This window comes from Pezoporus occidentalis, unplaced genomic scaffold (genome assembly GCF_034315485.1).
Source record: "Pezoporus occidentalis ecotype Australia unplaced genomic scaffold, CSIRO_AGI_Poc_V1 ctg15, whole genome shotgun sequence".
NCBI classification, from domain to species: domain Eukaryota; kingdom Metazoa; phylum Chordata; class Aves; order Psittaciformes; family Psittacidae; genus Pezoporus; species Pezoporus occidentalis.
Window position 1 is genome coordinate 3,074,089 of NW_026913316.1, and position 26,921 is coordinate 3,101,009.

The 26,921-nt window shown below is 38.7% G+C and overlaps 1 protein-coding gene across 11 annotated transcripts in view; it reads left to right on the forward strand.

Annotated features, from left to right (window-relative positions):
- Positions 1-26,921, forward strand: part of SEMA5A (semaphorin 5A) — an 844,194-nt gene that overhangs the window by 305,050 nt on the left and 512,223 nt on the right. For 8 of the 11 annotated variants that reach the window (XM_062610854.1, XM_062610852.1, XM_062610859.1 and 5 more), the window contains 5 exons: positions 7,800-7,970; positions 13,193-13,348; positions 16,382-16,429; positions 18,667-18,878; positions 20,253-25,149. In XM_062610854.1, coding sequence (XP_062466838.1) covers positions 7,800-7,970; positions 13,193-13,348; positions 16,382-16,429; positions 18,667-18,878; positions 20,253-20,372 — 707 coding nt within the window. In that variant the 3' untranslated portion in view covers positions 20,373-25,149. Of the gene's footprint in view, positions 1-7,799; positions 7,971-13,192; positions 13,349-16,381; positions 16,430-18,666; positions 18,879-20,252; positions 25,150-26,921 lie in introns of those variants that run through there. The other 3 variants (XR_009963244.1, XR_009963245.1, XM_062610860.1) reach the window with 2 other exon arrangements.

Genomic DNA, 26,921 nt, shown 5'->3' on the forward strand with positions numbered 1-26,921 from the left:
TGTGATGTAAACTGCTGAGATGAGTATTTGAGAAACATACTGATCAGTGCTTAAGTCATGCTGAAAGTCAGTACGACTTTTTGCTTCTAAATGAGTTAGAATCTGGGTTCAATGTCACCCCAGAATATATTAAGTGCTCTGAAGAAATGACACAGTGAAGAAGTCTGTGGGGCTATCACTGAGTGCAACAAGACTCTTCTGTCTGGTTAAGTGTCTTGCAGCCTTGTTTTAAATATACTTACTAATAGCCAGTAATTTATGGTGCTGCAGAATCCCAGAACTTAAAAAAAATACTGAAGCCATCAAGGACCTGCCTTTAGCAGCTACTATTAAATTTTTCTTGAGCCTGTAGAGGAGAGGCAAACAGTGAAATTCTTCCCACAGCTTGTAGCAAAGTAAATGGTCCACTGATGTGCAGGTTGATAGCAGTCACTGGGCAGATTATTTTTTTCATGGTATTTGAAGGCTCAATATATAATAGTAAATGGAACAGTGCCAGAATATTGCTAGAAATTGTACCCAGGGCCAGGAATATGATTTGTCTGTATTGTACAAGTTTTAGAATGATCCCTCATACAATTTTTTCTTTAACACTCTCCCAAATAATGTGCAGACATAGTTTGGGAGTCAGTGTAGGGTAAGGCCTGTTCCCAGTACTCCGTTTCTATGTGGCCAAACTGCTTTGAGGGGCAGGAGAATTTGCGCTATTGTCTTGCACTAGCAAATTATGCTTTGGCCCTGTGCCTCAGCTCGTTTTTTAATGGCTCAGAGATGTGGTGAATAGAGATGAGCTGGCAAGCACTGAAGAGGTTCAATAACTATGGAAAGGATCTGTGAATACTCACTGACGTTTCTATTTTCTTTGAGTTACTAATGTGGTCAAAATGAAAAGAAAAGAATCTATGATCAGACATATTAGGGTTTTGTTATCCTTGGGGACTTGCAAGATACATTATGAAGAAAAACAGATGATGAAGGGAAGCATTATTTGAATGGTAAATTCTGCAAATTTACAAAAAATACAGTCATTTTACTGTCTAAAAGAGATGTTTTCCTGATAATAATAATAACCAAACATAAGGTATTCTGTTGTAGTTCACAGTATTTGTAGAATCATAGAGTGGTTAGGGTTGGAAGGACCTTAAGATCATCCAGTTCAAACCCTGCTGCCATAGGCAGGGGTGCCTCACATTAGACAATGTCGCCCAAGACTCCATCCAACCTGGCCTTGAACACTGCCAGGGATGGAGTATTTACCACTTTGGGCAACCAGTTCCCGTGCCTCTTCCTTATGTCTAACCTGAACTTCTCGTGTTTAGGTTTAGCCCATTACCCCTTGTCCTATCACTACAGTCCCTAATAAAGAGTCCCTCTCTGGCACCCCTGTGGGCCCCCTACAAGGCTGCTATGAGGTCTCCATGCAGCCTTCTCTTCTCCAGGCTGAGCAGCCCCAACTTTCTCAGCCTGTCTTCATACGGGAGGTGCTCCAGTCCCCTGATCACCCTCATGACCCTCCTCTGGACTTGCTCCAACAACTTCATGTCCTTTTTATGTTGCGGACACCAGAAATGCACACAATACTCCAAGTGAGATCTGACGAGGGCAGAGTAGAGGGGCAGGATCACCTCCTTCGACCTGCTGGTCACACTCCTTTTGATGCAGCCCAGGATACGGTTGGCTTTCTGGGCTGTGAGCGCACACTGAAGCCGGCTCATGTTCACTTTCTCATTGACCGACACCCCCAAGTCCTTCTCCACAGGGCTGCTCTGAATCTCTTCTCTGCTCAACCTGTAGCTGTGCTTGAGATTGCTCCTACCCAGGTGTAGGACCTTGAAGTTCTCATGGTTAAGCTTCATGAGGTTGGCATTAGCATATCTCACAACCGTGTCAAGGTCCCTCTGGATGGCATTCCTTCCCTCCAGTGTATCAACCGACCCACACAGCTTGGTGTCATCGGCAATCTTGCTGAGGGCGCACTCAATCGCGCCGGCCATGTCAGCGACAAAGATGTTGAACAAGACCGGTCCCAACACCAGTTCCTGAGGGACACCACTCATTACTGGTCTCCAGCTGGACATTCATCTGTTGACCGCTCTTTGCATGTGGCCATCCAGCCAGTTCTTTATCCACCGAGTGGTCCACCTATCAAACTCCAATTTAGAGACAAGGATGTCATGTGGGACAGTGTCAAATGCTTTGCACAAGTCCAGGTAGGTGACATCAACTGCTTTACCCCTGTCCATCTGTTCTGTAGCCCCATCATAGAAGGCCACCAAATTGGTCAGGCAGGATTTCCCCTTAGTGAAGCCATGCTGGCTGTCACCAAGCACTTTGTTGTTTTTCATGTGCCTTAGCATGCCTTCCAGGAGAATCTGCTCCAAGATTTTGCCAGGCACAGAGGTGAGACTGACTGGTCTGTAATTCCCCGGGTCATGCATTTTCCCCTTCTTGAAAATGGGGGTTATATTTCCCTTTCTCCAGTCATCGGGAACTTCACCCAACTGCCGTGATTTTTCAAATATGATGGCCAGTGGCTTAGCAAATCATTTGCCAGCTCCTTCAGGACCAGGGGTGGATTTCTTCAGGTCCTTTTGCTTTATTTTTGTTTCATTCTGTTTCTTGTTGCTTTTTCTTTTATTTTTTTGCACAGAGGGACACTTGGCTCATGTGCCTTAGTTAGGAGTTTAAAGCATAACTACATGAATGCCATTGAGTAGCATGAGCTACAGGAGTTCCTGTTCCCTCTTCTCCTCAGAGCACAGAGGTGGATCAGAGGGAAAGAACAGTTGCCATCTCTTAGATTTGGAATTCTGTTACTTCATGACAGTACTTTGGGATCTTAGCGGTTTCAAACTTGACTGAAGCAGTTTGGTTTAGTTATGACATTTTGAGAACTGAGTAAATTCATATATCACTGAATGTGCTAATAACAATAGTTTCAGATATACAAAACTCCCTGGAAGACTGTTTAAGTTATTTATGCATCCCTAAAGCAAATTATTGCTTGTTTGTTTTTTCCTTCATTATTGCCTTTTTTCTTTATTCCTTGCAGTCATACCTGGCCACAAGGGAAGGGGGGTATGTTCAAAGAAACAGAGAGAAACTATTCCTAAATCTCCAGTCCAACACAGCTTGCCTCTCAGGCTGCTGAAGCCCATCTCTCCATATACATTGATCTATCTAGGCTGCTTCTGTAGCCAGTGAGCAGAGGCCTGAACTGCCCTTTGGAAGCAACTGTTGCTTTTCTAACTTAGAGTCTCAGTTATAGGCCTAAACCTGTGTTTATCCCTAGATTTTGTTGTTTTACTCTGCTTAGAAGATTAATTTGCCTTCTGTTTCTTTACTGCAGACTGTTTCATTGAGCATTGATTTTCTGAATAAATGTTATCTGTAGCATCACAGAAACAAAACTTTGTTTTTGCAAGCTATGATATAAAAATTGTTCTTTTCCACTCTGGAACCTGCAGCAGTACCCCACAGGATTAAGAAGAAACAATAGAATAAGTGGTATGAAATGGAATAATCCCCTAGTCTCTGAAAAGGAGCAGTACTCTCTTGAGTCTATAGGCTGCCCAACACCCAGTGCCCCTGGATCTAACTTCAACTCAACCACTGGGAAGCACAACAACAGCATTTCTGTGGGTAGAATGGACAACTGATCTATTTATACTTCTTCATGGATATAGAAAAGGCTGCCCTCTCATCTTTTTTACTCTCTTTTGCTGCACTTTCAAAAAGATGAACATGAAAAGTTATAAACCCAAAAGCATACACCAAAAAAACGAAAGATGTTTTTTGTTGTTTAAACTTGAAATGAAACCAGTCAGTATATGGAAAGAGCTTGCAATCCCGCCTGTGTTCTCATGAAAGCAGGTGAGGTCAGTATGTTGCCTGCCCATACTTAGTTCCTTCCATTTCCTTGTAAACCCCAAAGTGCATAGCAGGGTATCCAGTTTACTTGTCTCTTGGAAATTCTCCAGTATTGTGGATGTTTTGTCATGTCCCCAGGAGATCCCATTTTTGTACACTTTCTCCCTAGTACATCCTCTTCCCTGTGTTTGATTGGTTGGGTTTTTTTTTCATTATACTGGAGAAATATTTATTAACAACAACAACAGCCAGCAGGCAAAAAACTGTTTGCTTTACTACAAAGAAAAGAGCGTTGTTTGAGGCACCCTGCTAGCTGAAGGATGCTTTCTTCCCAAAGGGACCCACCTCAGTAATTGCCAGAAAAGGTAAAGACTCCTTGTATCTTTCATTGTGGAACTCCTTTAACGACTTTCTTTTGTCCAACAGCTCTACAGAACTGTTATGTAAAGAAACTAGTGACTGGAGCTTTCCTTGCAGCTGTTTTATTTTCCTCCTGTAAGAAGCAGAAATAACATTAAGGACTCCATGACAAAAGGAAAAAAGGCAGAAAAAAAAAACAACCCAGATGGTGCTGTGTTGCTAAGCAACTTTAAAGAAAGATGAAAGAAACCACAGAGCTCTATTTAGGTCTTGTAAAAACTCAAGCAGTAAATGCCCACTCCTTTGATCTTATTTAACCATGATACTTCATAATCTGTTGCTGAGAATGAAAAGTTCTGGGAACAAATAAAAAAGGTAGTTACGATATTCCTTGAAATTCCTAGAGATTTAGGTTGGCAGCCTGTGAGTAAATAATCCCTACAGAAATTATATCCCTACAGTTATAATTACACTGTCCAGCTCAACCGTGATCAAATCTGTCATTGTCTGTTACATTATTTCTGTCCTCTCTCATCTTCTCCGCTTCTCGCTTTACATCCAAAGTCTTACAGTACAGCCATGGTCACTGCAGCTGTGGAACATGGTGATGTTCCTGGATGTCACCTCAGTCTCTTTGTTCTCAGCCATCTATAGATTGATGGCAGATGGTAGTTTCAAATGCATATGCATTTGTAATGCTTACTGTGGTCCATTGAAAAATAAGTAGAAAGTATTGGGGGGTCACTGTCTCCATTACAGTGAACAAGCCACATGTAATATTTGCAGATGCTGTCTAGGCAGTCTCAGGCTGTCATTCTGTTTCGTGCAGGTCTGTACATCACAGTCGGAATACCCTCAGATGCCCTCAGATTATTCGTTTAAGCTAGCCAAGGATCATTTTAAATAAAATTTAAAAAAAAAAAGAAAAAAAAATAGGTGAGTATCTGGAAAGGAAGAGCCTTAATACCATATGAAATGAATAGCTTAGGTAAAAGCTTCTGCTTTTATTTGACATAATTTAAGAAATTTAAGAAAAAAAGGAAAAGAGGGCAAGTTCTGAATAAAAGACGCCATGTCTTGAAATTGATATAAAATTACACAGTATCTTTCACCTGCACTGAAGAAAAATAACCTGTGGCTTCCTTAGATATGAGCTTGCATTATACTACATTAACAGTTATCTCATGCAAAAAGACATGTTTGTTTTCTACTGACTGTATGAATAACAGAACAAGTCAAGCACTCTACCAAGATGCAATATTTATTTGTGATAGGTGATATAAAACTCTCTTATGTATCTGTATAGCTAGATGATTTGGCTGATAAATATATCCTAGGAAAAAAAAATAGCAATCACTGAATTCATTAATAATGGGAATAACTTATTTAAATGGCATACTTGGAATATAGTACCAGATTACATGAATCCTGTCTGTCCAATCAGGCTATTCAGGGGTCAGATATATTGCTTGCAAAAGTTTTTACAACTCTGGTTCTCAGTAAGGAAATGCTTTCTTGATTTGTAGGATAATGTTGCCAACAATATAGGGAATAATTTTTTTTTTATATTCAGCAACATCACTTACAGGATTAGTTAACAGCCTTAGGTATGCACTAATGAATTACCTGTTTGACTATCAGTTGAGAATCTGAGGGTATGCTGTATCTGAAGTTACATTCAAACATGCACCTATAGGTTTAATATCAAAGTAACCACATTCTCCTAGCTTGTTTTCTTGCTGTTGCCACCTTTGCATATAAATCATTCTACTTGGCTCACCAAGTGCGTTTGTGATATACAGTGCTACTCAAATAAAATGAGTGTTTCTTTAATGTTCTACATCTCCATCTAAGAGAGAATTTAAATGTAAATACTGCACAGATATTTTCATTGTAAATTAATATTTTTCAGATTTGGAACTTCATTTCTTATTGTTAAGAGATAATTATGGAATAACATTTCAATAAACCGGTGGAAACTGATTTACTCCTTGAAAGGCTGTTTGATTAATGGAACAGAAAGGATCAAAAAGAGTCATTGTGAGATGCAGGAGGGATATTTTGGAGACTTCAGTGACGATCAATTGTGTCAACAGACAATGAAGTAAAGTCTTACGAGGAATGTCTTAAATGAGTGCACTGGAAAAATTGTCTGCAGAAAATGTGTTCTTACCTAGCATTTTTAAAAGTAGGCAATAATGAATTTCTGTCATGTGGTAAAAATGCCGACTGCTGCTGTGAATGGTGGAAGAAAAAAAAGACAAAACTTCTGCTCAGTTTAGGGCTCTGTCATAAAGCAAAACTTTACTGGCACATTGCTTTTATTGTACTTAAAGTGTCATCTATTATTGTCAGTTGAATTGCACACTATTTCTTTTAATCAATTGCAGACATAGTAAATAATTTCCTCACTTAAGAAAGAAGCAATAAAACTTTAAATAGAGGTTTGAAAAGAAGTTAATTTTTTTGGGGGGATATGAAAATTTGAAAGTTTAGGGTTTTGTTGCTTTCCCTCTCCTCTTCTTTCCCCCCACCCCCTCCTCCCCCCCAAAGAATAATTGAAAGAGAAATGAACAAAATACAGAGATTCTTTGCAGAGGGAATGGTGTCCCTGGGAGGAGAACATCTGACTTTGTCATGTGGCTGCAGATAGGAAACCTTTGGCAGATGGGCTGCAATATGGCAATAAATGCCAGAAATGCATCCTGGAGCAGTAGCTTTAAGAACAGAGTCTGCAAAGGAGCCATCCCTGTGTAGGCAATGAGGTGAACTTTCATTAGAAGCATGTCTAGTGGCCATGTGTCAAAAGCTGTCTGACAAATGGGGCCCCTGTGAAATCCAGCTTACACTTCAGAGGAACCTTTGAGAATTCAGACTGGAGAACAATTTGACATACTTAGATTAGTAAATACTAATGGGGGGGGGGGGGGAGAATTATTCAACAACCTGTTTTTGAAGCTTTAAGTGGCAACTCCTTTTTTGATATTCTTCTCTTACTTTTTTGAACTACTGCCATTGTTCTGCTGCTGGCACCTATGCTAGAGCTGCATTAAAATTGCAAATGATATTGGCCTATCAAACTCTCAAACTATGTTAGATCTGTTGAAATGGGTTGTAGGGTTAAGGCAATCTCACCTGGGTTGTGGAAAAAAAAATCTGTATTCCATCCCTCTGTTGTTATTATTAGGCTAAGTTTTATTTTATGAATAAAATATTACTTTGAGCTTATAATACTTCTGCTAAACAAGCTTTGGAATTTTATCTACTCACAAGTGAGAAAAGGAAAGGAAAAGAGTTTTGGCCTTAAATATACTATGGTACCCACTGAAAGTGCCTTATAAGAATGAGTAACTTTTTAGGCTTCCCAGTATACCAGGGGCATTTAAAATATGTAAATTAAATTGTACTGTGGTAAAATGAAATTTGTGGGCCTATGTTCAGTGGCACCTAAAAATGTCCAATAATTTCAACAAGCCATAAAGTAGATCCACAGAATATGAGAAGGATGGGTTGCATTACATCACATCACGCATTAGCTTGGAACAATATGATATTTTGTGCCTTTTCAGTGGATGGAGGCTGGTCTTGTTGGTCATCCTGGTCAAAGTGCTCAGCAACTTGTGGAGGAGGGCATTACATGAGAACCCGCTCATGCACAAACCCAGCACCAGCATATGGAGGGGACATCTGCCTTGGATTGCACACTGAAGAAGCACTCTGCAACACACAGCCGTGCCCAGGTATGGAGAATCAGTCCATTCAGCTTTGTTGGTTATGTGGCACAGAACCAGGCATTCACGTTTAGGAAACATAATGCTCCTTGATCTGTTATTTAGGAGCTAATAATTTCTCTCCCTTATTAAGTTCACAATTAGCTCTTATGTGCTACAATCACAGTAAATCAAGTATTAGCAGATTATAGCCTTGGGGACACCACTTACTCCCTTACCCTTTAAAAGTTAAAAATTAAAATTTAAGTTAGCAGCTTCCAGGTCTGGATAAACTAAAATTGTATAATATTTGAAGTGCATCATGCGAACAGCCTGGGAGACTTTTAATAACAGTATCACAAAGAAGTGCATTTGTTATAACACTAAACATTCACAGCAAGCAAATTGCTGAGGTTAATGTTCAACATGTGTTAGCACAAAGTCCTTCAAGTAGTTGTTTGCCTTGTTTTCATATAAAGCACAAAACAAACCTTAATGCTCTTTGTAAAATACCTTCTTCAGCTTTGGATGTTGAGTAAGAGAGCCTTCATCTTTTTAAATGACTGTGGAATACTTAGTAAATGAAATGTCTCGGCACTCCTCCTGTTTGTATATTATGACTTTTTCTTTGTAACTTTTACTCTGCTTTTTGACCCATATTAAAAGAAAACTCCTGGTTTTTTTTTTTTTTCATGAAATTTAAGTGAAAAATAGAGAATAAACCCACATAATACCAGATAAAATCATTATTGAAAAGCCAGTGGGAAATTTTTTTTTCATTTATTCCTGATGAATGGATTACAGGCAACAGAAAATTAAATAAGCAGCTCTAATGCCACGTTATATTACTTGTTTCCCTCAGAGCTTCTACTCTTCATAGCGAAAGTTTTCTGCTCATATGATGAGTCCGTGCACATGAAGGCATAAGCCCTAAGAGTCTGAATTTGTGGATCCTATTACCTGTGCTGAACTATGATTTAAGTTAATTTCCTTTTCTAGGCGCTGCATGTCTTGAAGCAGAATAAAAGTACCTACTTTGTCAAAATTAAAGCAGATGCAGCACTGTATCATGTTAAAAAAAAAAAACAAACAAAACAATCAACATAGAAATCAGTTGATGATTTGATTTTTCAAGACAAATTGTGTACATTTGTATGTAGAAGTTACATGCCTGCCTTTGTATCCTTAAGGCATCTTTAAAAGGTCAGAACTGGCACATTCATTGTGCTGCTATTGTAACTATTTCTCTCATTGCGCATTTATTTTCTGCCACATTTTTTCTAGACATGACAGTTTGCAAACATTTATAAATAATCTCTTTATCTATTTTGACCTGTGTGTTATGCAAGTTTTGGAGTAGATAGGGGTGCAGGAAGAGTTTGGTTTCATTTTGGTTGAAGAAAGAGAAAAACTTTGTAAATCAATAAAATTTCAGATGGTGAAGTGGATTTCTCACATTCTGTAATGTTTTAGTAATATCTCAAGCTCACTGAAAATTTGCTGCTGTTGGTTTTTGAAACAGCATGTCCTCAGCTAACTGTGAGAATGATCTTTGCCTCATGTTTACAGTGTAGATTTAAAAACCTTTTTTACTGCTCTTACTTCACATTGCTATGAGACAAAAGTAAGTGCAGTGCTATACATGTAAAGTTTGGACAGGCTCCTGCATCCTTGCAGAGACATTTTCTTATGGGGAGGATCATGTGGAGAGAGGTTTTTCCTTGTGCAGATCAGAAAGTACCGCTGGTGACATTCACCCCTTGAGTGACATGTTTAATATAGGAAAGGAATAGTAATGACAGTTGGAATCTAAGAACAACCAACCAAGGTGGAAATGAATATGCAAAAACTGAAATGTTTCTTAAGTTGTGAAAAGAAGAAAGATTTCTTGGCATTTGCAACAGTACTTTTTTTTTTTTTTTTTTTTTTCCAAATACAACTAACAGAAAACTGAAATTTCTGGAATCCTGATACTAAGGAATTTTTGAGGATTCATGGAGTGTTAATGGTAAATCTAACTGAAAGTATGCAAGTATGCACTTAAAAGAAAGTAAGACTTCTGTCTGCAAAATACCTCAATTTTCCTCATCTTTCATTTTAAAAGCTGTATCACTAAATTTTGTTTTTTTTTCTTTTAACTTGCAATTTCATTAATATAAATGGAAGCACTGTACTATTGATCAGTAGTGGTTTATAATTGTTTATCAGTCAGTTTAATTGGTTGCAATGGTGTCTGTCTGTCTGTCTGAATACAAGAGTATTTTATACCTAGACTATTTACTGCTGCTGTAAGAGGGGAAGATATCTTCTGTCCTTGAATTGCTAACTCACACATGGAAATAATGGATAAAGCAGTTGAGCCTATAGAAATGGTGGTGTAGTTCTGCATAAAAGAAATTTATAACCTTACGGACTGATGGCCTGATCCTTTTGAGGTGCTTTCTTCACCAAAGGATCTTTCAGGAACTGCTTGGAATTAACCTGGCTTCAAAGGCCAGCCAAGACTCTGTAGGAAAAAGACATAACATCTGAATAAGTCTTGCCATGTTAAAGGTGAAAAGCAGTTCCAGATTAAACACGTCTTGAGCCCACCCCCTCTTTTCCATTTTCATGACTTTTGCAAAGAACTGAGGAGCAAGTTGAGGAGCCTGCCTGAGGTGCAGGAGAGCCTCAGATACTTTGAAAATAATGAAATCAAAAGGATGAGGCAGGATAAGTAGTCTGTAGAAATAAATGCAAAAGCTGTGGCTTCAGCATCTCTGTGACGTCAGAGATAGTGGGTCCACAAAGGGCAGGTCTGACAGTTTGAAATGATACAGCTGTCAGTCTTGAGTGCCTTACTTTTGTGTGACTCTCTCAGCTCCTAACGGTGGCACCCCTCAAAACACAGATTTGGTGCCAGGATCCGTGACTACAGAGATGTCCATCCTTCTCACACTTGCACTGAGGTTCTCTACTTTCTCTTCTGTGATTCTGTGTGCCAGGTGGAGCTGATCAGCGTGGCACCAGACCCACTGACTATCTGTGCTGTAGTGCTTGGGCTGTACTGTGGGACTCAAGATGGGAGGGAGATGTCCTGTACTACATATGTGGGAAGGTCCTAACATGCATAGTGTCTTTTATAGGACCCCTGAAGGGCAGACTGAAACAATAGTCTGGCCCAGTATGTGAGCCTATGTGTGCCAACCAGTATGTGACCTAGCATGATCTACACATATTCTGAGGTTCCTGTTTTATCACAGGATGTAGCAGCTTCAGCAAGGAACCTGGTGGGCCAAAAGCATATTGGACAAGATGGGGCTGCAGAGTGTACCAGCTAGCAAGCTGCATTTAGGATGCTGATGAACATTTTGGCAGCTGCTGCATATATGCCAATTTTACTAGGACTGGGCAAGAGTATTGGCTTAAGCAAGCTCTCTGCCAGCAATGAGAACTGGGCTAAGACTTGCAGTGAGCAGCATTCCTTTAAACTTCAATGAGGAGGGCTTTATTGTTACTAAATATTTAAAGTAAGGATCTGTGTATTTAGTTTACTTAGATCAAGCAGCTGATACTGGTAGTGACAACAGCAGCTCCTGGATGTGCCACACTACATAAGTAGTGTCCATTTGCTTGACTCCCACTTCAGCTCTCTTAGCCTCTGAATTAGGATCCAACTACAATATATCCTCTGTCTCCATGCTCCTACTACCCACTCTGCAAATGAGGCTCTCTGAGGACTTCTCCTAGGTAGAAGAGCCAAAGGACAGAGCTTTGCATTCCTGCTTCTCACAATAACATGATCCTACTGCCTGATATTAGCTGCTTGTGTCAGGGTATTTGCCCTGTTGTTCAAAGGAGGCCCCAATCCAGACAGCTGCTAATTGTTCTTAAATACCAATATCCAGGTTCTTACCTGAGCTGCTGAGTAAATCTCTTTTATGAACAACTCCACAAGTGATGATGTGCATCTGAACCATAGGCTGCTAGGACTGATTGCTGCTCTCTCTAACCAGCGCTCTCCTGTTGTCTTCAAATGATCCCAGGAGCACAGCTTGAGATTTTCTGCACCACAGTTATGTCAGTCCCCTCCATCCATTTCTTTTTACTGTGCTATCAGGTAGTGAATGTCCAACACTGTCATCAAAAACATCTATTGCCTAACATTTTTCGAGACTGCAAGCTCAAATATTTCTATCAGAATCTGTTAAATTTTAGATGACTGGGAGTTTTAAATTTTTACTCTATGGCCAATGAGTAATTGTGAACCTTCTAGGTTTAACTTGAAACAAAATTAGGTTACTATCTATTTTTTGATTTGAAGCAAAATGAAATTTGTATTTTTTTTTCATATTGACATAAAATCAATTACCATTTTGAAGCAAGAAGAAGTTTGGTTTGGGGATAGTAGGACTGTTTACTCCATATCAAAACCATAAAATCTATCTCAGTGGGAAAGCTGACAGAAGAAACAAGAATGTTTAAGAGAACTGTCTGCTACACTTGCCAACTCAGAAAGCTCTTATGAAGGCAAGACTTGTGCTTGAATTGTAAGAAAGCTGAGCTCAGTAAACCCACAGAGCATCATGGGAATGAGATCAATTCACTTCATTTAAGGGAAGTATTTTGAGATCACACAGGCATGAAATAAAAAAAGTCTTAAAACTACACTGGCAGAGGAAGAAATATAGAGAAACAATAGAAGCTGATAATGAACGGCATAGGGAAGAGAAGGTGAGAATACTCGAGATCTTTTATCTCTGTTTTAAAGAAATGGATCTGAAATAACAAAAGCTAAAAAAAAGAGCAAGTATCTGCAAGATACAGCTCTGTTTATGATTAAATGAGCATCCTGTTTCAGACCTGGAGTACATACTCTTACAGCTCTCATTGCTACTTCTCAGGTACATAAAAAACAGTGTCATTGTCCATGCCAATGACTTAGACTGGAATTAGCTTCACAGTTATCACTCTTTCAGTCACCACCACTTCTCACTTCTGACTTCTCACTTCCACGTTCAAAGGCCATGGCAGAAGCCAAAGCCATGATAGGTCTATGATAAATCTGCCATCACACTCTGCATTTCAGAGACTTGCCAAAGCCAAACTGCCTTTGTTTTATTGTAATGAAAGAGCTGGCCTCTGCTAGTTGGTGGAGGCTGGGGGTGCAGCCTTCTGTCATAATTCAGAAAGACAAGCTATTTGTCTCTCATTCGGTGTACTTGACGCATTTGATTGCAGCATCTGTTTGTGTGTCTCTCTGCCTGTTGCAGACAGCTGGTCTGAGTGGTCCGAGTGGTCTGACTGTGACTCATCTGGCTTCCAGTTCCGTGTTCGTCAGTGCATCATTTTGTTTCCCGTGGGCAGCCAGTGCACAGGCAACACCACAGAGAGCCGAGCCTGTGCTTTGGACTCCAACTTTATACCAGGTTAGATCAGTCTGCTCCTTGAAGGATTAGTGAAATCTCTCAACGTTTCAGGAGTGGGGTGTAGTACTGTCCCAGACTGCACTGTGCAGAGCCTAGAGCTGGAACAGGACTTGCCTTTTGTCAGGCAAAGCGTGTCAGTCTGCTGTGTAGAGCCCATGTTGCTGGGTCTGGCGTCTACCTGAAAATCTGCCTCATGGCACTGAGTGCTGTGGTGCTGTCCCTACTGTCAGCGCCTGGGACTTGGGTCAGTCACTGTCACAGCTTTCTGCAGGTCCCCACTTCCTGCTTGATAGCAGGGTGTAGCAATGACTACAGACAGCTGGGAAAAAATAGTTTGCTTTTTACTTTAAGTGGTTTTGAGACTTCACAATTATTAGAGGAACATTCCTTTAGGCTTTGCGGTTTGCATATACAAACGTGGGTGCTGTGGTAGTTAATCTGGAAATCATTTCACAAAGTCCTTTAAATGAATAACTGCTTAGAAAGGTAAGTATTATTAATTTGCCTCAGGTCCTCATCTCCTCCATGACTGCTAAGTACCTGATGGATAGTCACATCCATGTATTATTCTATAGCATTTGTCAAAACTCATGATCGTACTGTTTATTTTTGTTTAAATCACAGCAGTCATTTAAATCCACACAGCAGTATGGGTGGCCACACTGAATTGTTGTTAACAGTTATCTCTCCACCTGTGTACATTAAGAAAAGCTAGTGGTCTGTTCACAGAGAAATTTACATTTTAATGTATCATTTGAAATGTAATTATGTTTACTCAGTGCAGCAACCTTTTTTTCCCCATGACTGCGGTACGATATAGTACACTATAAAAATCAACAAATTTAAATACTGTTTTTATGGATGGTGCATAATGCGTTAACTTCTGAATACTATTTCTCCTACAAAACCAATGTGAAAAATGCAAGTATGAAAGCAAAAACTCCCACACTGTATTTTCCCCCTTTTCTCAGGCTTTTGAAGAAGCTGTTAATACTCACATTCTGTCAATACCCTGCTTAATCCAATATAAGCTCTTCATCTTGTTTTGGAAAGTAGGCATTTTCAGAATCTGAAATGAGCCACCTCTTCTCTCTCCCTTCTGGTTTGTTTGCCACTCCTCCTCAAATACCCATATCATAGCGGATAAGGTCATGCCCATTACTCTCACTTTAGACAAACTAGCTTGCTTTCTTATGATCGCTTAGCTCACTTTCACTCCTCCACGTCCTCCAGCTCAGAGTTCCCTCCCTTCATCTGTCCATCCCTCCCTCTCTCCCTCCATTCCTTTTTCTAATTCACCTCTCTCCTTTCCTCAGCTAATGCGCTGGCATGTCCAACCTCATGTTGCCTCCTCCTGCCTTTCCTTAGCTTTGTTCCTCTACAGAACTTGGTATACAGAATGATTCTGGACGAGTGCAAAAATGACTACTTCTTGTCAACTCCTCAGCTTCCCGAGTTAGTCACTATCAACATCACCTTTCAGAGGTTTACGATTTTATGGTACATTTTTTTTTTGTTTGGATTGTGAATAAATAGTCTCAACCTGACAAAGCATGCTCTCAGCCTGTAACTCTCTCTGACAAAGCTGTCCTGTCAGGTCTGATACTTTCTCATTTTGAAAATACTTAGTATGGATTTAGTATTTGAAGAAAGGTAAAAAAATCATGATCCCTTTAGCAGTAGCTGCATGTGGATCATCTTTTGGCAATGGACAGCCTACTCTATTAATTCCTCATACAGAAGCTGTTGCATACCTATGGCCATCATTGCTGCCCTTCTCTGGTCTGCTTTTTAGTTCTACCAGAGATATCCTTAGATGGGTAAACCAGAGCTGCATGCAGCATTTGTGGTGTGGACAGCACATAGATTTGTAAAGTGCCATAATGCTGATATCCTCTCCTATTAACTATTGTTTTGTCGGTAGTACCTACCATTTGGTTTGCCTTTTTGATTGCTTCTGAACACTAAGCTGATTCTGTTATGGAAAAATTTTACATAACCTCCCAGCCTCACTCATGAGTAGTAATGGTCAGGTCACCAGCCGTATTTCATATGTGAAGCTAGGATTGCTTTCTACTGTATGTATCGCTTTATGTCAATCTGCATTTGTTTCTTTAATTATTTTATTATCTAGCTTCATAAAGCCCTTCTGTAGCTTTTCACAGCCTTGTCCATGCTACCCTTAACTTTGTATTATCAGCAAACTTCAAAACCACATTTGCCTCCTGCTTTTCTAGATCTTTGGTAAAAAGCCTAGGTCCCTGCAGAAATGGTAACCTTCCTCCATTGTAAGAGCTCATCTCACTTGTTGCTTGCATAGCCTTTGATAAAGAATTGAAAAGCTTTTTTGAAATTCAGGGAGACTGTCAGTTACCCCACCCATATCCTCATGATCATTGCCACTTTCAGAGAGGTTCAAAAGATTTGTAAGGCAGGAATTCCCTTCACAGAAGCCATGATTCTGAAATAAAAAGTAGAAAAATTTGATTGCAAACAGATTTTATTCAGTATTTATACAGAAGATATCCAATGTCAAAATGGTAAGGATACAAGCTAGAGTTACATTTTATTAGTGTACAACTGAGACCCATGAAATTAACAGTCATCTTGTTTGAAGGTTTGTATATTCCCTCTGTTCACATTAGTGCTAGACATGACTTATACAAATAATGAGCACATTTGAACACAAGATAATTAAACTCTCATTAATTTTATTATTCAGAAAATCAACACTTCCTCAACATGTTCAGACTCTGCAAAGAAAGTTTTCATCTGCACTTCATCTTTTTAATTCCAGAGACGCTTTGAGTCAAGAATTAAAAATATGTTGATGATTTTGCTTGGGAAACTAAGAAACCTGAAGATGTCATGGGACCTTTTTGTTAATTCTGCCACCTAACCAAAATCTTTTGTACTTTGGATTTGTAATGGGTGTAGTATAATGAAGCTTTAAATCCTTACTGTTTTAATCAAACTAGTAGTCCTCTGTAATTTTTTTTCTTCTCAGCATAAGTGGTTTACTTATTTTTCTAGAATTATCAGTGGCACGATCCAGCAGCATGGAAGAAAAGCGATGTGGCGGTAAGGTTTTCAGCTCCAGATGTGTATTAAATGCTGAAATATTGATTTCTCATTGTTTGCTTTTGTTTCACCTTTTGCCCTCTCATAGTTTTATTCTAACTTCAAAATGCCTTATTCTCATTATTTACACTTGTAGAGAAAAAGAGAAATAGTTACTACAGGATTTCTCATTAAATATCCATCTGCCATTGCTGACCTTTGAGACAAGAACGTGTATTACTGGATGTTTGTATTTTCTTCCTTTTCAGTATGGCAGTCACCCTTGTCTCAAAAAACAAATTCCTACTCTAAGGTAGTTATCAGTACGTCAAAATTTGTAAAGTCACTCCACCTTTTTCAGAATAATAATTTCACAAACCACATTGGGACTCAAAATAAATAGCCGAAAGCCCGCCTGCTAAACCATTTAATAGCTCAGACTGTATCTGGGAATTGTTTTCAGCTTCACTGCCAGAGACAAAACTAAAAAGTAAAACAAAAAAATAAGTTCTATTCCAGAGAGTCCTGATATTAGCAAAACACATCTTTAAAAAGAGAATTTAAAAAAAAAACAACCTCAAACAAACAGTAGTAAGATGAACAAGAAAGGAAAAATTACCTTTTTTTTGTGCTGAGCTATCACACTTAGTCTGTGTCATCATGGTAATAGCTCTGGCAGCTCCTAGTATTCTTCCATGCACAGATAAACTGCATTTTTAACCTAATAAGGGACAACGAAAACACAGGGGTTATATAAGGGTACTAGTGTGCATGGTAACTTGTTATAGGAGCAAGAATAATCTGATTTGATTTTTTTCTGTAGCAGTGGTACTCTGAAAACCTTTTGCCAAGTTCTGCAACAGTGGGAAACTCTCATAAAAGTGTAGAAGGATATGTCAGTGATAATTTATATATTGGGGCAGTCAACACAGTCACCTAAATATTTGTGTTTCTAAAAACCCAGTAGGCATGCAAAGGTCCTACCTTAGGCATTGCAAAACTGGGACGCATGAGCTGGCCTGTTTTTCTGTATTACAGTGAAAAGCTTTTAGCAGTTGTTTTTTTCAGACTAGTGCCATTCTTTCAGTTTGAAATCTTTCATTTGTGCATTTAGGCAACCACAAACAAATTTTCAGTAATGTTAAGGTGAAATTTCCAACATGAGCTTTTTACTAATACCTCTTTCCTAATAAAAACACACAGCTCCAGTTTGAAATAACAGTGAAAAGGAGTTCAATTTGTTCATTTTGAGCTATTCCTACTGGTGCAACATTGACCTGTTATCTCTGTCCAGTAACATCAGGGGATGATTGTGCTTTACATTCCCTTTTGCAGTTTTGTACAGCAATGAGCTTCCTCTCAGTTTTAATCCTTGCACATTTGGAGAGGATTTCCCCTCATCTGATCCCATAGCATCTTTTTGAAGGGCAGAGCAGACAGGAGACTGATGGGTTCTGAGCTGTTGACTTTGCGCTCTCTGGTTGCAATGGTTAAAAGCACACTGAGCTTTAAAGACCCATTGTCTCTGCCACACCCCCACTCCACTTTCCCATTTTCCCCTTAAACACTACCATTTCCTCCTCGCCCCTTCCCTTATATTTAGAAAAATAGTCTGAAGCCTGGAGAAGGAAAAAGTCGGCCATGTATCAAAGACAGAAACAGAGACCGAGCAAGGATCAAAGAAGGAATGGAAAAAATGTGTGCCACCGCTTTGGGACATGTACCAAATAAAGGGGATATGGAAAACATTTTAGGGAAAGCAGGATTGTGATTCAAAGATGTCCGGATTTTGTTAGTTCTGCCACAAGTGCTTATGCGTAAGAGAAAGGACTAGAACAACAGGGAAGTGGTACTGTAGTTCACTGAAAAAAAAAAAAGCTATGCATGTACCTTATATACATACTGTATATATTATACAGTCCAAAGAAAAATTTTGCTGAACTATTCAAACGTACAACATGGAATTCATTCTTCTGTTATTTGGGTTCTGAACTTCTTTAAGCATCTTTCAAAAATCTCAGTCTTAATATTGACAGAGATATATGGGTATCTAAGATTCTTATAATGATCCCTTCAGGGAAGTGCAGTGCATTTTCTACTGTAGGGATAAACCGTTGCACTTGAAATGTTTATGGGAAACATATGAAATTTCCCTTACCCTTGTTTGAATCAAGCACTTGCCTACATTTTACCCCAGTCTTAAGCCTTTATTGCTAATTCCTTAAAAATAAGACTGTCTTCTGCTCTCCACTCTGCAGAGTTCAATATGTTTCACATGATCGCAGTGGGATTAAGTAGCTCAATACTTGGTTGCCTTCTTACCCTGCTTGTTTACACTTACTGCCAACGGTATCAGCAACAGTCCCATGACGCAACTGTCATCCATCCGGTGTCACCAGCTCCTCTAAATACCAGCATTACCAACCATATTAACAAACTGGACAAATATGATTCTGTAGAAGCCATCAAGGTGAGAAGTGGATTGGGAGATCTACAATGTACAAGGTGTATTATCCTAGACAACAGTTCTGCTGTATCAAAAGAATTCTACTTACTAGTTTTCTGCAGTGGCATTTGGACTCAAATTATGCTGATTGTTAATGACAAAAATAGATTTCACTTGAGGTATTGTAATTACAGGTCCTTTCCTTTGTCAATCCCTATTACACAGTAAGTTTGATTTTGCATGCATGTGTAATTTATATGGTAGCAGCCTTTCCTGGAAAAAAACAGACCACTCAGGTTTTGTTTTGTAGAGCTTTTTCAGCCTTATTGTGATCCCTAGTGGCTTGTTCAAGAAATAAATTGGGCCATTAATAGTCATCATGACATATATTGAAGGTAATCCTTTGGCTCCAATGCTATGGTTCATCTTCCTGCACTATGTCTTTATACAGGAGATATATCTGGAGAGTATATTCTGGGTCAGACTCTCAGCTAGTGTTCATACCCAAAATATATGTAAATGAATGGTACAGATTTACATTAGCTGAGTCTGGCATGACATTTGTATATGATAATTGTTCCCAAACAGTTATTTTTTTTGTTGACCTTTTAGAATAGCTTTTCAGATACACTGAATTAAGAAAGGGTGAGCATTCCGAAAATAACTGTTTCTGTATCTTCGGATTACGCAGCTTATTCATGCAGGTTTTTGTAAATGAGGATTTTTCTTAAATCCTACCTGGATAATCCAGTTTTAAATTTCTGCATTTTTCTTTCTAATTAAAGAAATTTTTAAGAATTTCATTAAAAATGGCAACAAAATTTTATAATCAGTAGTGGAATAGGTACCTAATTTAAAGGTTTTCCAAATTCCGCTAATTGTCTCTCTGGATAGCTACAGGAAAAAAAATAACCATTGACAATTCATATTCTAAATACCCACGTCACTTTTTAAAAAGCCAGATTTACCCTCTGAAGACCTTCAGACATTTCTCCTACATGTTGCATTTGAAAATCAAGGAATTAATGCAGTAAAAAAAAATATTCTTACCCAGTAAACAGATAATGAGCAAATTGTTCTAATAGGAAAAACTGGATATATATAATCAAAGCTATTTTTAATTGTAAAATTAGTTTTATAATACTTGGGAGAAAGTGCCTGGATTTCCTTTATTGGTAGCCTTGCTTTTTGTAAGAATGTTATTATGCAAAAAAATAGATGCAAAAGCAAGTTGCAAATGTGCAGGTATTTCTTAATATATTTTGGACTGATTTACTATACACAGATATTTGCCACAAAAATTGACTTAGTGAAAGGGTGCTTAGTAGCTATGGTTCCTCTGTCCTTCCCATTTTCTAATCTTTTTTCTTTTTTTTTTTTTTTTTTTTTTGTCCCCAGGCATTTAACAAGAACAACCTGATTTTGGAGGAGAGAAACAAATACTTCAATCCACATCTCACTGCAAAGACTTATTCTAATACCTATTTCACAGATTTCAATAATTATGATGAGTACTAATGGGCTTGTGTATTTTCTGGCCTCCTGTAACTCCCCAGTCCCCAAGGCCTGTGCTACTTGACTGCTCATGTGATTGAGGCTTCAGAGATGAAGTTCAGAGACATTTCAAGCACGATCCAAGCCATCAATGTCCCATTGCTGCCAAAAGCCCAAAACACCTGCTTGTGACATGATGTTTTCTTTGCAGAGTGCAAGGTTGGCCTTCAGTGTTGGATGCAGCTATAGATCCCTCAATGTCGCTGGACCACTCATGAGGATTACATTGCTTCAACTCAGTTTCTTTAAATTCCAGTCAGATTGCTCTAGCAAGTAATTCCTGAGCTTTAAAAGAACCCACAATGTTACCCCGTAAATCTAGGCCAGGAGTACAAATCTAATTTTCTTTTTAAGTATTGTCTTTTATTTCCATGAGGTCTGAAAAGGGATCTCTGCTGTTAGCCATGGGAGCCCTCTGTGCAGTCTCCCGAAGCTCACACCACCAAAACCAGCTCACAGGGTGCTGGGAATGACAAGAAGAAATGTGGTGGTTTAGCAATGCTCTGCAGCTCTGGGATCTGTAGGGCTGATCTTCCTGGCCTGTAAATCACTCCAGTTGCAGTTCAGAGTGCAGACACTAAGGACGTACTGAGGGATATAAACTTGTAATTAACCCAGTAGGCTACAGGGTTAGTGGTTTCCAGTTGTGAGCTATGCCCGTTCACATAAAGCCTTCACCTAGTTCAGTGTAATTTTTGTGAGGGTCTGGAAGGGCATGTCCCAGTGGGAGGCCAAGGGAGGAGGGCAGATAGGAAAGGTACACTGGAAGGTTTTTGTGCTGTTAGTAAACAGCCTTGCTGCAGCACACAGGTTTGCAGAAGTCGTGCATTCCCCAGGCTTCTTTTCCTTGGTGTGTGTGAATGGGAGCCCATTCCTCATTCTGCTGTAGCCCTCGCCATCAGGCTGGTCATGGAAAGATACGACTGCACCATCTTGTGTACCATCTCAGGCTCTCAGGGGTACGTAGGCATAATCATAGGTCTGCTTTTCTCTTTCTGCTTTCACTTTGTATGCACATGTCTGACAAGCAAAGCTGGCTCAGAAAACGCAGATGTATTTGCAAGGCATCTCATCTTGCTGCCATGTCCAATCATGCTAGCCCCTAGAGGAAAATTCTTATGGTATTTTAAGTGATTATGTTGTTGAACTTTGTTGATGTAAATATTTAAAATAGTGTTTGAGTTTAAGTTATCAGTTTTAATTCCTTTTTTAGTGGCAGATGAGGAATCACAAAGAATTTTTATGCTGTTTTTCTTTGTTCTGTCTGTCTTCACCCACATTCATGACATTGTTATTTTTGTATCTGGAATTCCACGTGTATAACTAAAAAAAAAGGGCAGGGATTCTGGTCACATTTTCCAGAGTACTTAGTAGTACGGCAGTATTTTCTAAAAAGCTTATGAAAAGAAATTAAAAATTAATATTAAGGAGTAAAGAATTGGGCTTTCAGGTTTTTGAGCATGCTAGATGCAGAGATCGTCACACTGGAGTACAGAAAGGTATGCAAAGAGAAACAGAGTGGAAATGTTTTCGTTCTGTGTTTAGAGTCCTTGATCATTAGATTACACTATGATAGGCAAATAGAGAAAAACATGTACAGATTATAAGGATTCACAATAAAAAAAAGCAAAAAGTACCAAGAAACATTGATCTTGTGAGACTGCATTTTGAGCATTGATTTGAGCAAGGGTAAACACCATCTCTAAGGATAGCGATGAGCAACAGTTTTGAATGGGGATAGAACTGAATGTAGCACTATGCATCCTATCTCTGTTCTGCAGTAAAATGAAAAAATGCAAAGCAAGTGGTCTTTGAAAAGCTGTGCAGCAAAATGAGTGCACATTTAGCATCTATGAAAATAATTAAGATCAGACACCCATTTTTTTCAGCTGAATAGTTCTCCCTCTTCAGTCAAAAGAAACCACCCCACCCTCACACCATTTCATCCCCAGAAAGTATGATAATACTGGTTCTGTATAATTTGTGATATTTTTTTTTTACTGTTTATTAGATTTGATTTTCCAGGAAGAAATTAGCTGATTACCCTGGGTAAAAGGAAATTTTCTCTGCAAGAAAATGTAGTGAAACAGATAGAGGAAAAAAAAAGCCCTTGGAATCATAACCAGTCCAGTACATGAATCACTCTGTTCATGCCAAAAGATAAAATTATACATTCAGTAAGATAAAGAAAATAAAATCTATATTGCTGCCACTGCCAAGAAAAAGCAGCACATGCACATAGAGTAATACGAACAGCACTGTTCCTCTCTGCCCTGTACTAAAAGCACATTATTCTGGCTTATGGATTTTATATTTAGACTATTAGTTATGAGACCAATATCTTAAAAATATTTGAACTATGTATTTTTATTTTAAGCTTTTTAAATGAAAATGATCTGAAATTAGCTTTATTTTTTTTAACTCTTCAGTAGTTTGAAGCACGCCTATCTTTACAGTCATCTATTTTCCATTCTTTTCATGGGTAGATACATATGTTAGATTCATGTTATATATGCGGTATTAATACCCTAGGTTAAGTCTGCATGATCATAGGTAGAAGTGCATTTAGCAGATGCTCAGGCTGCTCATACTTCCATCCTCCAAGGAGTATTTCAGGTGTTCCAGACCTTTGAGCAACTCCCATGTGATGCCATTTAAACACCACACCAAACTGTTAGAAAAGTGTTTGTTTTAAACTTTTTTTGTCATTTAGCTTCCTAAATTTCATTGCTCTAAATTGCAGGTAGAGGTATATTCGAACCTCTGTCTAAAGCAGCAGGGTAAACATGGAAATTTCATAGCACTTCAATGAGAAAAAATTGATGGCAAGATCTCATGGTCAAGCTAGATTCTGAGACAACAGGTTTTAAAGCCATTAGGTATTTGTATCTTAGGTAATGCTCAAGGACCCCAGATGCACTGCCTGTATCAGTATTTTCACCTTCTGAATTCTACACAGCTGCCCAGGGAGTTTAATACAGCCTTTCCTAAGGTATGGAGCAAAGCAAATTTCAGTCTCTTAATTTTCAATTTAATTAATTTAGCTTTTTTTTTTTTTTTTTAATAAGCTACACATATTATAGTGAAAATCAGATTTCCCCACAAAAGCTCTTTTCTTTTGCCAAAAATGTAATGAGTAGGCATTTTCCTGCGTATCTTGTTTAAGCCAAAAGAGCTCTCAAATGTGCACAAGGGAAAAATTTGGTTCTTACAGCATTGTTCTCTTTTTGGAAAGGGAAAACAAACTCCCTTGACAATTAAATGCCATGGTTAAATACCTTTTGCTTGTATAAAGTGATCTTTTTTTGATAAATAATTGTATTACCTCTGATGCCAATAGTTAATATTACTAAACCGCTTTTATACTGATTGCATAAATTTTAAAATGTTTCTCTACTTTGAATGCAAACATTTTGACAGATAGATCAAAATTCTCTGTGTGAATCCATTTCTTTGTAACCCTGTTACATAGAGTGAGGAGGAAGCAGGATTGCCAGTCTGATCCTTTACACTATATACGTTCATTGGATAAGTCAAAGTAGAATTGTGTTTGAGTACACATTTTGGGCCTATTTTTGTGTCTGATACACAGCGCACATTCCTTGGTTTCTTAGAAAATGGACTCCTGTGCTTGCAGATTTATCTTGTACTTTGATTTGAGTCTAATGACCTTTATGGTCATTTAAAGTTACTTTACATGGAAGCTTTTCCAGCAGTTTGCAGTCACCTGCTGTTGGAGCAGTATCATTTGGCTAAAACTAATCAAGAGATTTTTGACTAGGATTAGGATTTTCTTAGGAGAGTGGGAGAAAGAATGGGGCTTAAATAGCTCTGATTTCCAGGCTATTAAGCAGTACTGATTAAAGTCTCAGATGGGTATAGGATACTGTGGATTTAGTTAGCTTGACCAGAGCTCCACAGTAACCTCTGGAAAAATACCATGTCAATGTACGAATCAAGAGCTACCAAAGCACTTAGGTTAAGTGAAGAAAGTTCTCTGAGTATCAGACCATATGGCTGTTGAAACCAGAAAAGAGAGTAAGAGGTCCCAGATGCAACAAAAATGTTAATGGGAATAAATGCTTCAATATTTTTTTCCTCGGAATTATGGAACAAATGTAATCACTTTTTTTAAATATGGGACCAGTTTTATTGCAATCAATCAGCACAACATAAATACATTCCTGAAGTTAATTGTATGCATAATAGCTTTGCTGTATGAGATCAGTTCCGTAAACAGTTTGGTCCAAGCTTATCTTGCTCTGCTTGAGGCATCCAACCAACTTCTGATTGTAGCTGCCACCAGCTCCCTCTATGTCTCACCTGGGAGAACATCCTTAGATGGACAGAGTTACATCCTGGTGAGGGCTTGTGTCTCTTGCTCAACGCTATAGTGAGCCTGGAGAGACACACGTCTAATAGTCATTTGGATGCCTAAATTTACATTTGCAAAAGCTAGGCTCTTGAGTATGATTTTACTCATCACATAAGTAACCACACCAAGTTCAGTGGTATGGGTGTAACAAGTTACTTATTTTAACGTGTTTACAGAATTGAGCCCAAAATATATTGCTTCTGCACAAATCCATGCACAGTACAAGATGACTTCAATAGTAAGAAAACAGATTCATTTAAAATTGCTCACAAGCAGATCTGCATCTTGATATCAGGGAATAGATATGTGTTCATTGTGTGGGGTATTTGAATTCATTCCTTTCTTTGCTAAATAAATGAATGATAAGATACTGCTTGACTTCATTTAAAAGCCATTCTTCCAAATAAAGAAGGGTTCTGGGATCTGTGAATGTTTCCCCTTTCTTTTTCTGTTCTCTTTTCCACAAAAGTGAATCTGTGTGGAGCTGAAATGGCCGTTAGCTAGAGGGTTCTGTGTAACTGAATGAAATGCTTTGCGTTGTGTTGCCATGCTGGGATAGTACAAAGAAGGAAATACACTAACCTGAGAGGTTTGGCAAAGATTTCAACCAAAGCAGTAGCAAGGATAGACAGAAGTGGAAACAAAAACATAGAAGAATGCGACTAAAGGCTTGGCAAAGTTCTCCATAAACTTTCACAGAAATTTAGAGGTTTTTTGGGAATTGCCATGGGCAAGGGCATTGAGACTGTAACATCCTGGGCTGTCAAGCCAACTACTTGGCCAAGCAAAAGGCAATCTGGCTGCAACTGGTACTTGTGCAAAGTTGTGATTGTTGCTCAGAATCAGGGGAGAGATGAACTAGTGAGGCTCTCAGCACCAGGTTAAACAGGAGGGAACAAAATACTTTTACAAGCAGTAAGGACTACAGAACAGGTGGCATTTTGGCAATATCTGTGTTGGCAGGAAGGTTAGGGGAACCAGAACAGATCTGTAGAGCAGAACGGCTGATGCTGAACTCCTGGATTTTGGACTAACACCAGTCTTGGTCCCACAGACTGAACACCCACTGCCAGTTAGAGTGTACCATTCAGTTTCCTTCATTCATTAAAAACCCCAAATAAACTAACAGAAACAAGCACGAAAACCCAACATACCACATGACATGCTTTGAGAGTGCTCCATGGTGCAAATGAAGGCACAGTAAGAGGTGTACCAGGAACTGATAAACCTTTGTTTTCAGCTGGCTGTTTTGAAACTTGTTTCCTTTTCTGCTTGTGGGAAACTAATAACAGCTCTACCAAGCTGAGGATTTACCAATTTGAAGGAGTGACTTTATACCAGTAGTGAAGTCTGCTAAAAAATTGTAGAGGCAAGCGGACCATCAAGGGCTGTGGAAAAACTGTTATACTCAGTTTATCTTATTTTAATTTTTCTTAAACTGAATGTACTCCGGCAGTTCCTTAACTGAAAGGAGCATCTAAGCTACAGAGATGGTATTTTCATAATATCATTCAGAATAAAGTTCAATCTGTGTAACTTTCAGCATTCTCAAAATCTGCTGCTGGAGGCTGAGAATGCAGAAAGCAGCTGGGGTTTGTTCTTTCTTTCTTTTTTTTCTTCAAACTATTTATCCACAAACATCATCCAACAATAGCTTCAAATTTTAAAATATCATAGAAGGTAATTAAGGTTATATGTTCCAGGATTCATCAATCAGAATTGCTAAATCACTAAGCCCTTGGTTTTGAATGAATTCTCCCTTTTGTTAGCTGCAGCAGTAGGCATTAACTGAAAATGAAATAAATATCAAATTTCAAATAAATGGGAAATTTAAGGTCCCAACTTTTAAATAAAGCTTTGAAGCCAGTACAGCTGCAGAATAAATTGTTTTTATATCTGTGTGCTGAAAAGGGCTTTATCATGTCATGGCCCTGTGAAATGTCCTGTGGAAAAATTGTTTTTAATAGTGATGTACCCAAGATAAAATAATTGAAATAGAGCCCAGAGACTTTTAGCAATAGTAAATGCTTTTGTTTTGGTATCAGGAGAATGTCATTGGTTATTGCAATAGTGGGAGTAAATGAACCCTGTAAGGAAGTTTATAGGGAATAATTTTCCCTTGCCATCAGCTCTTTCAA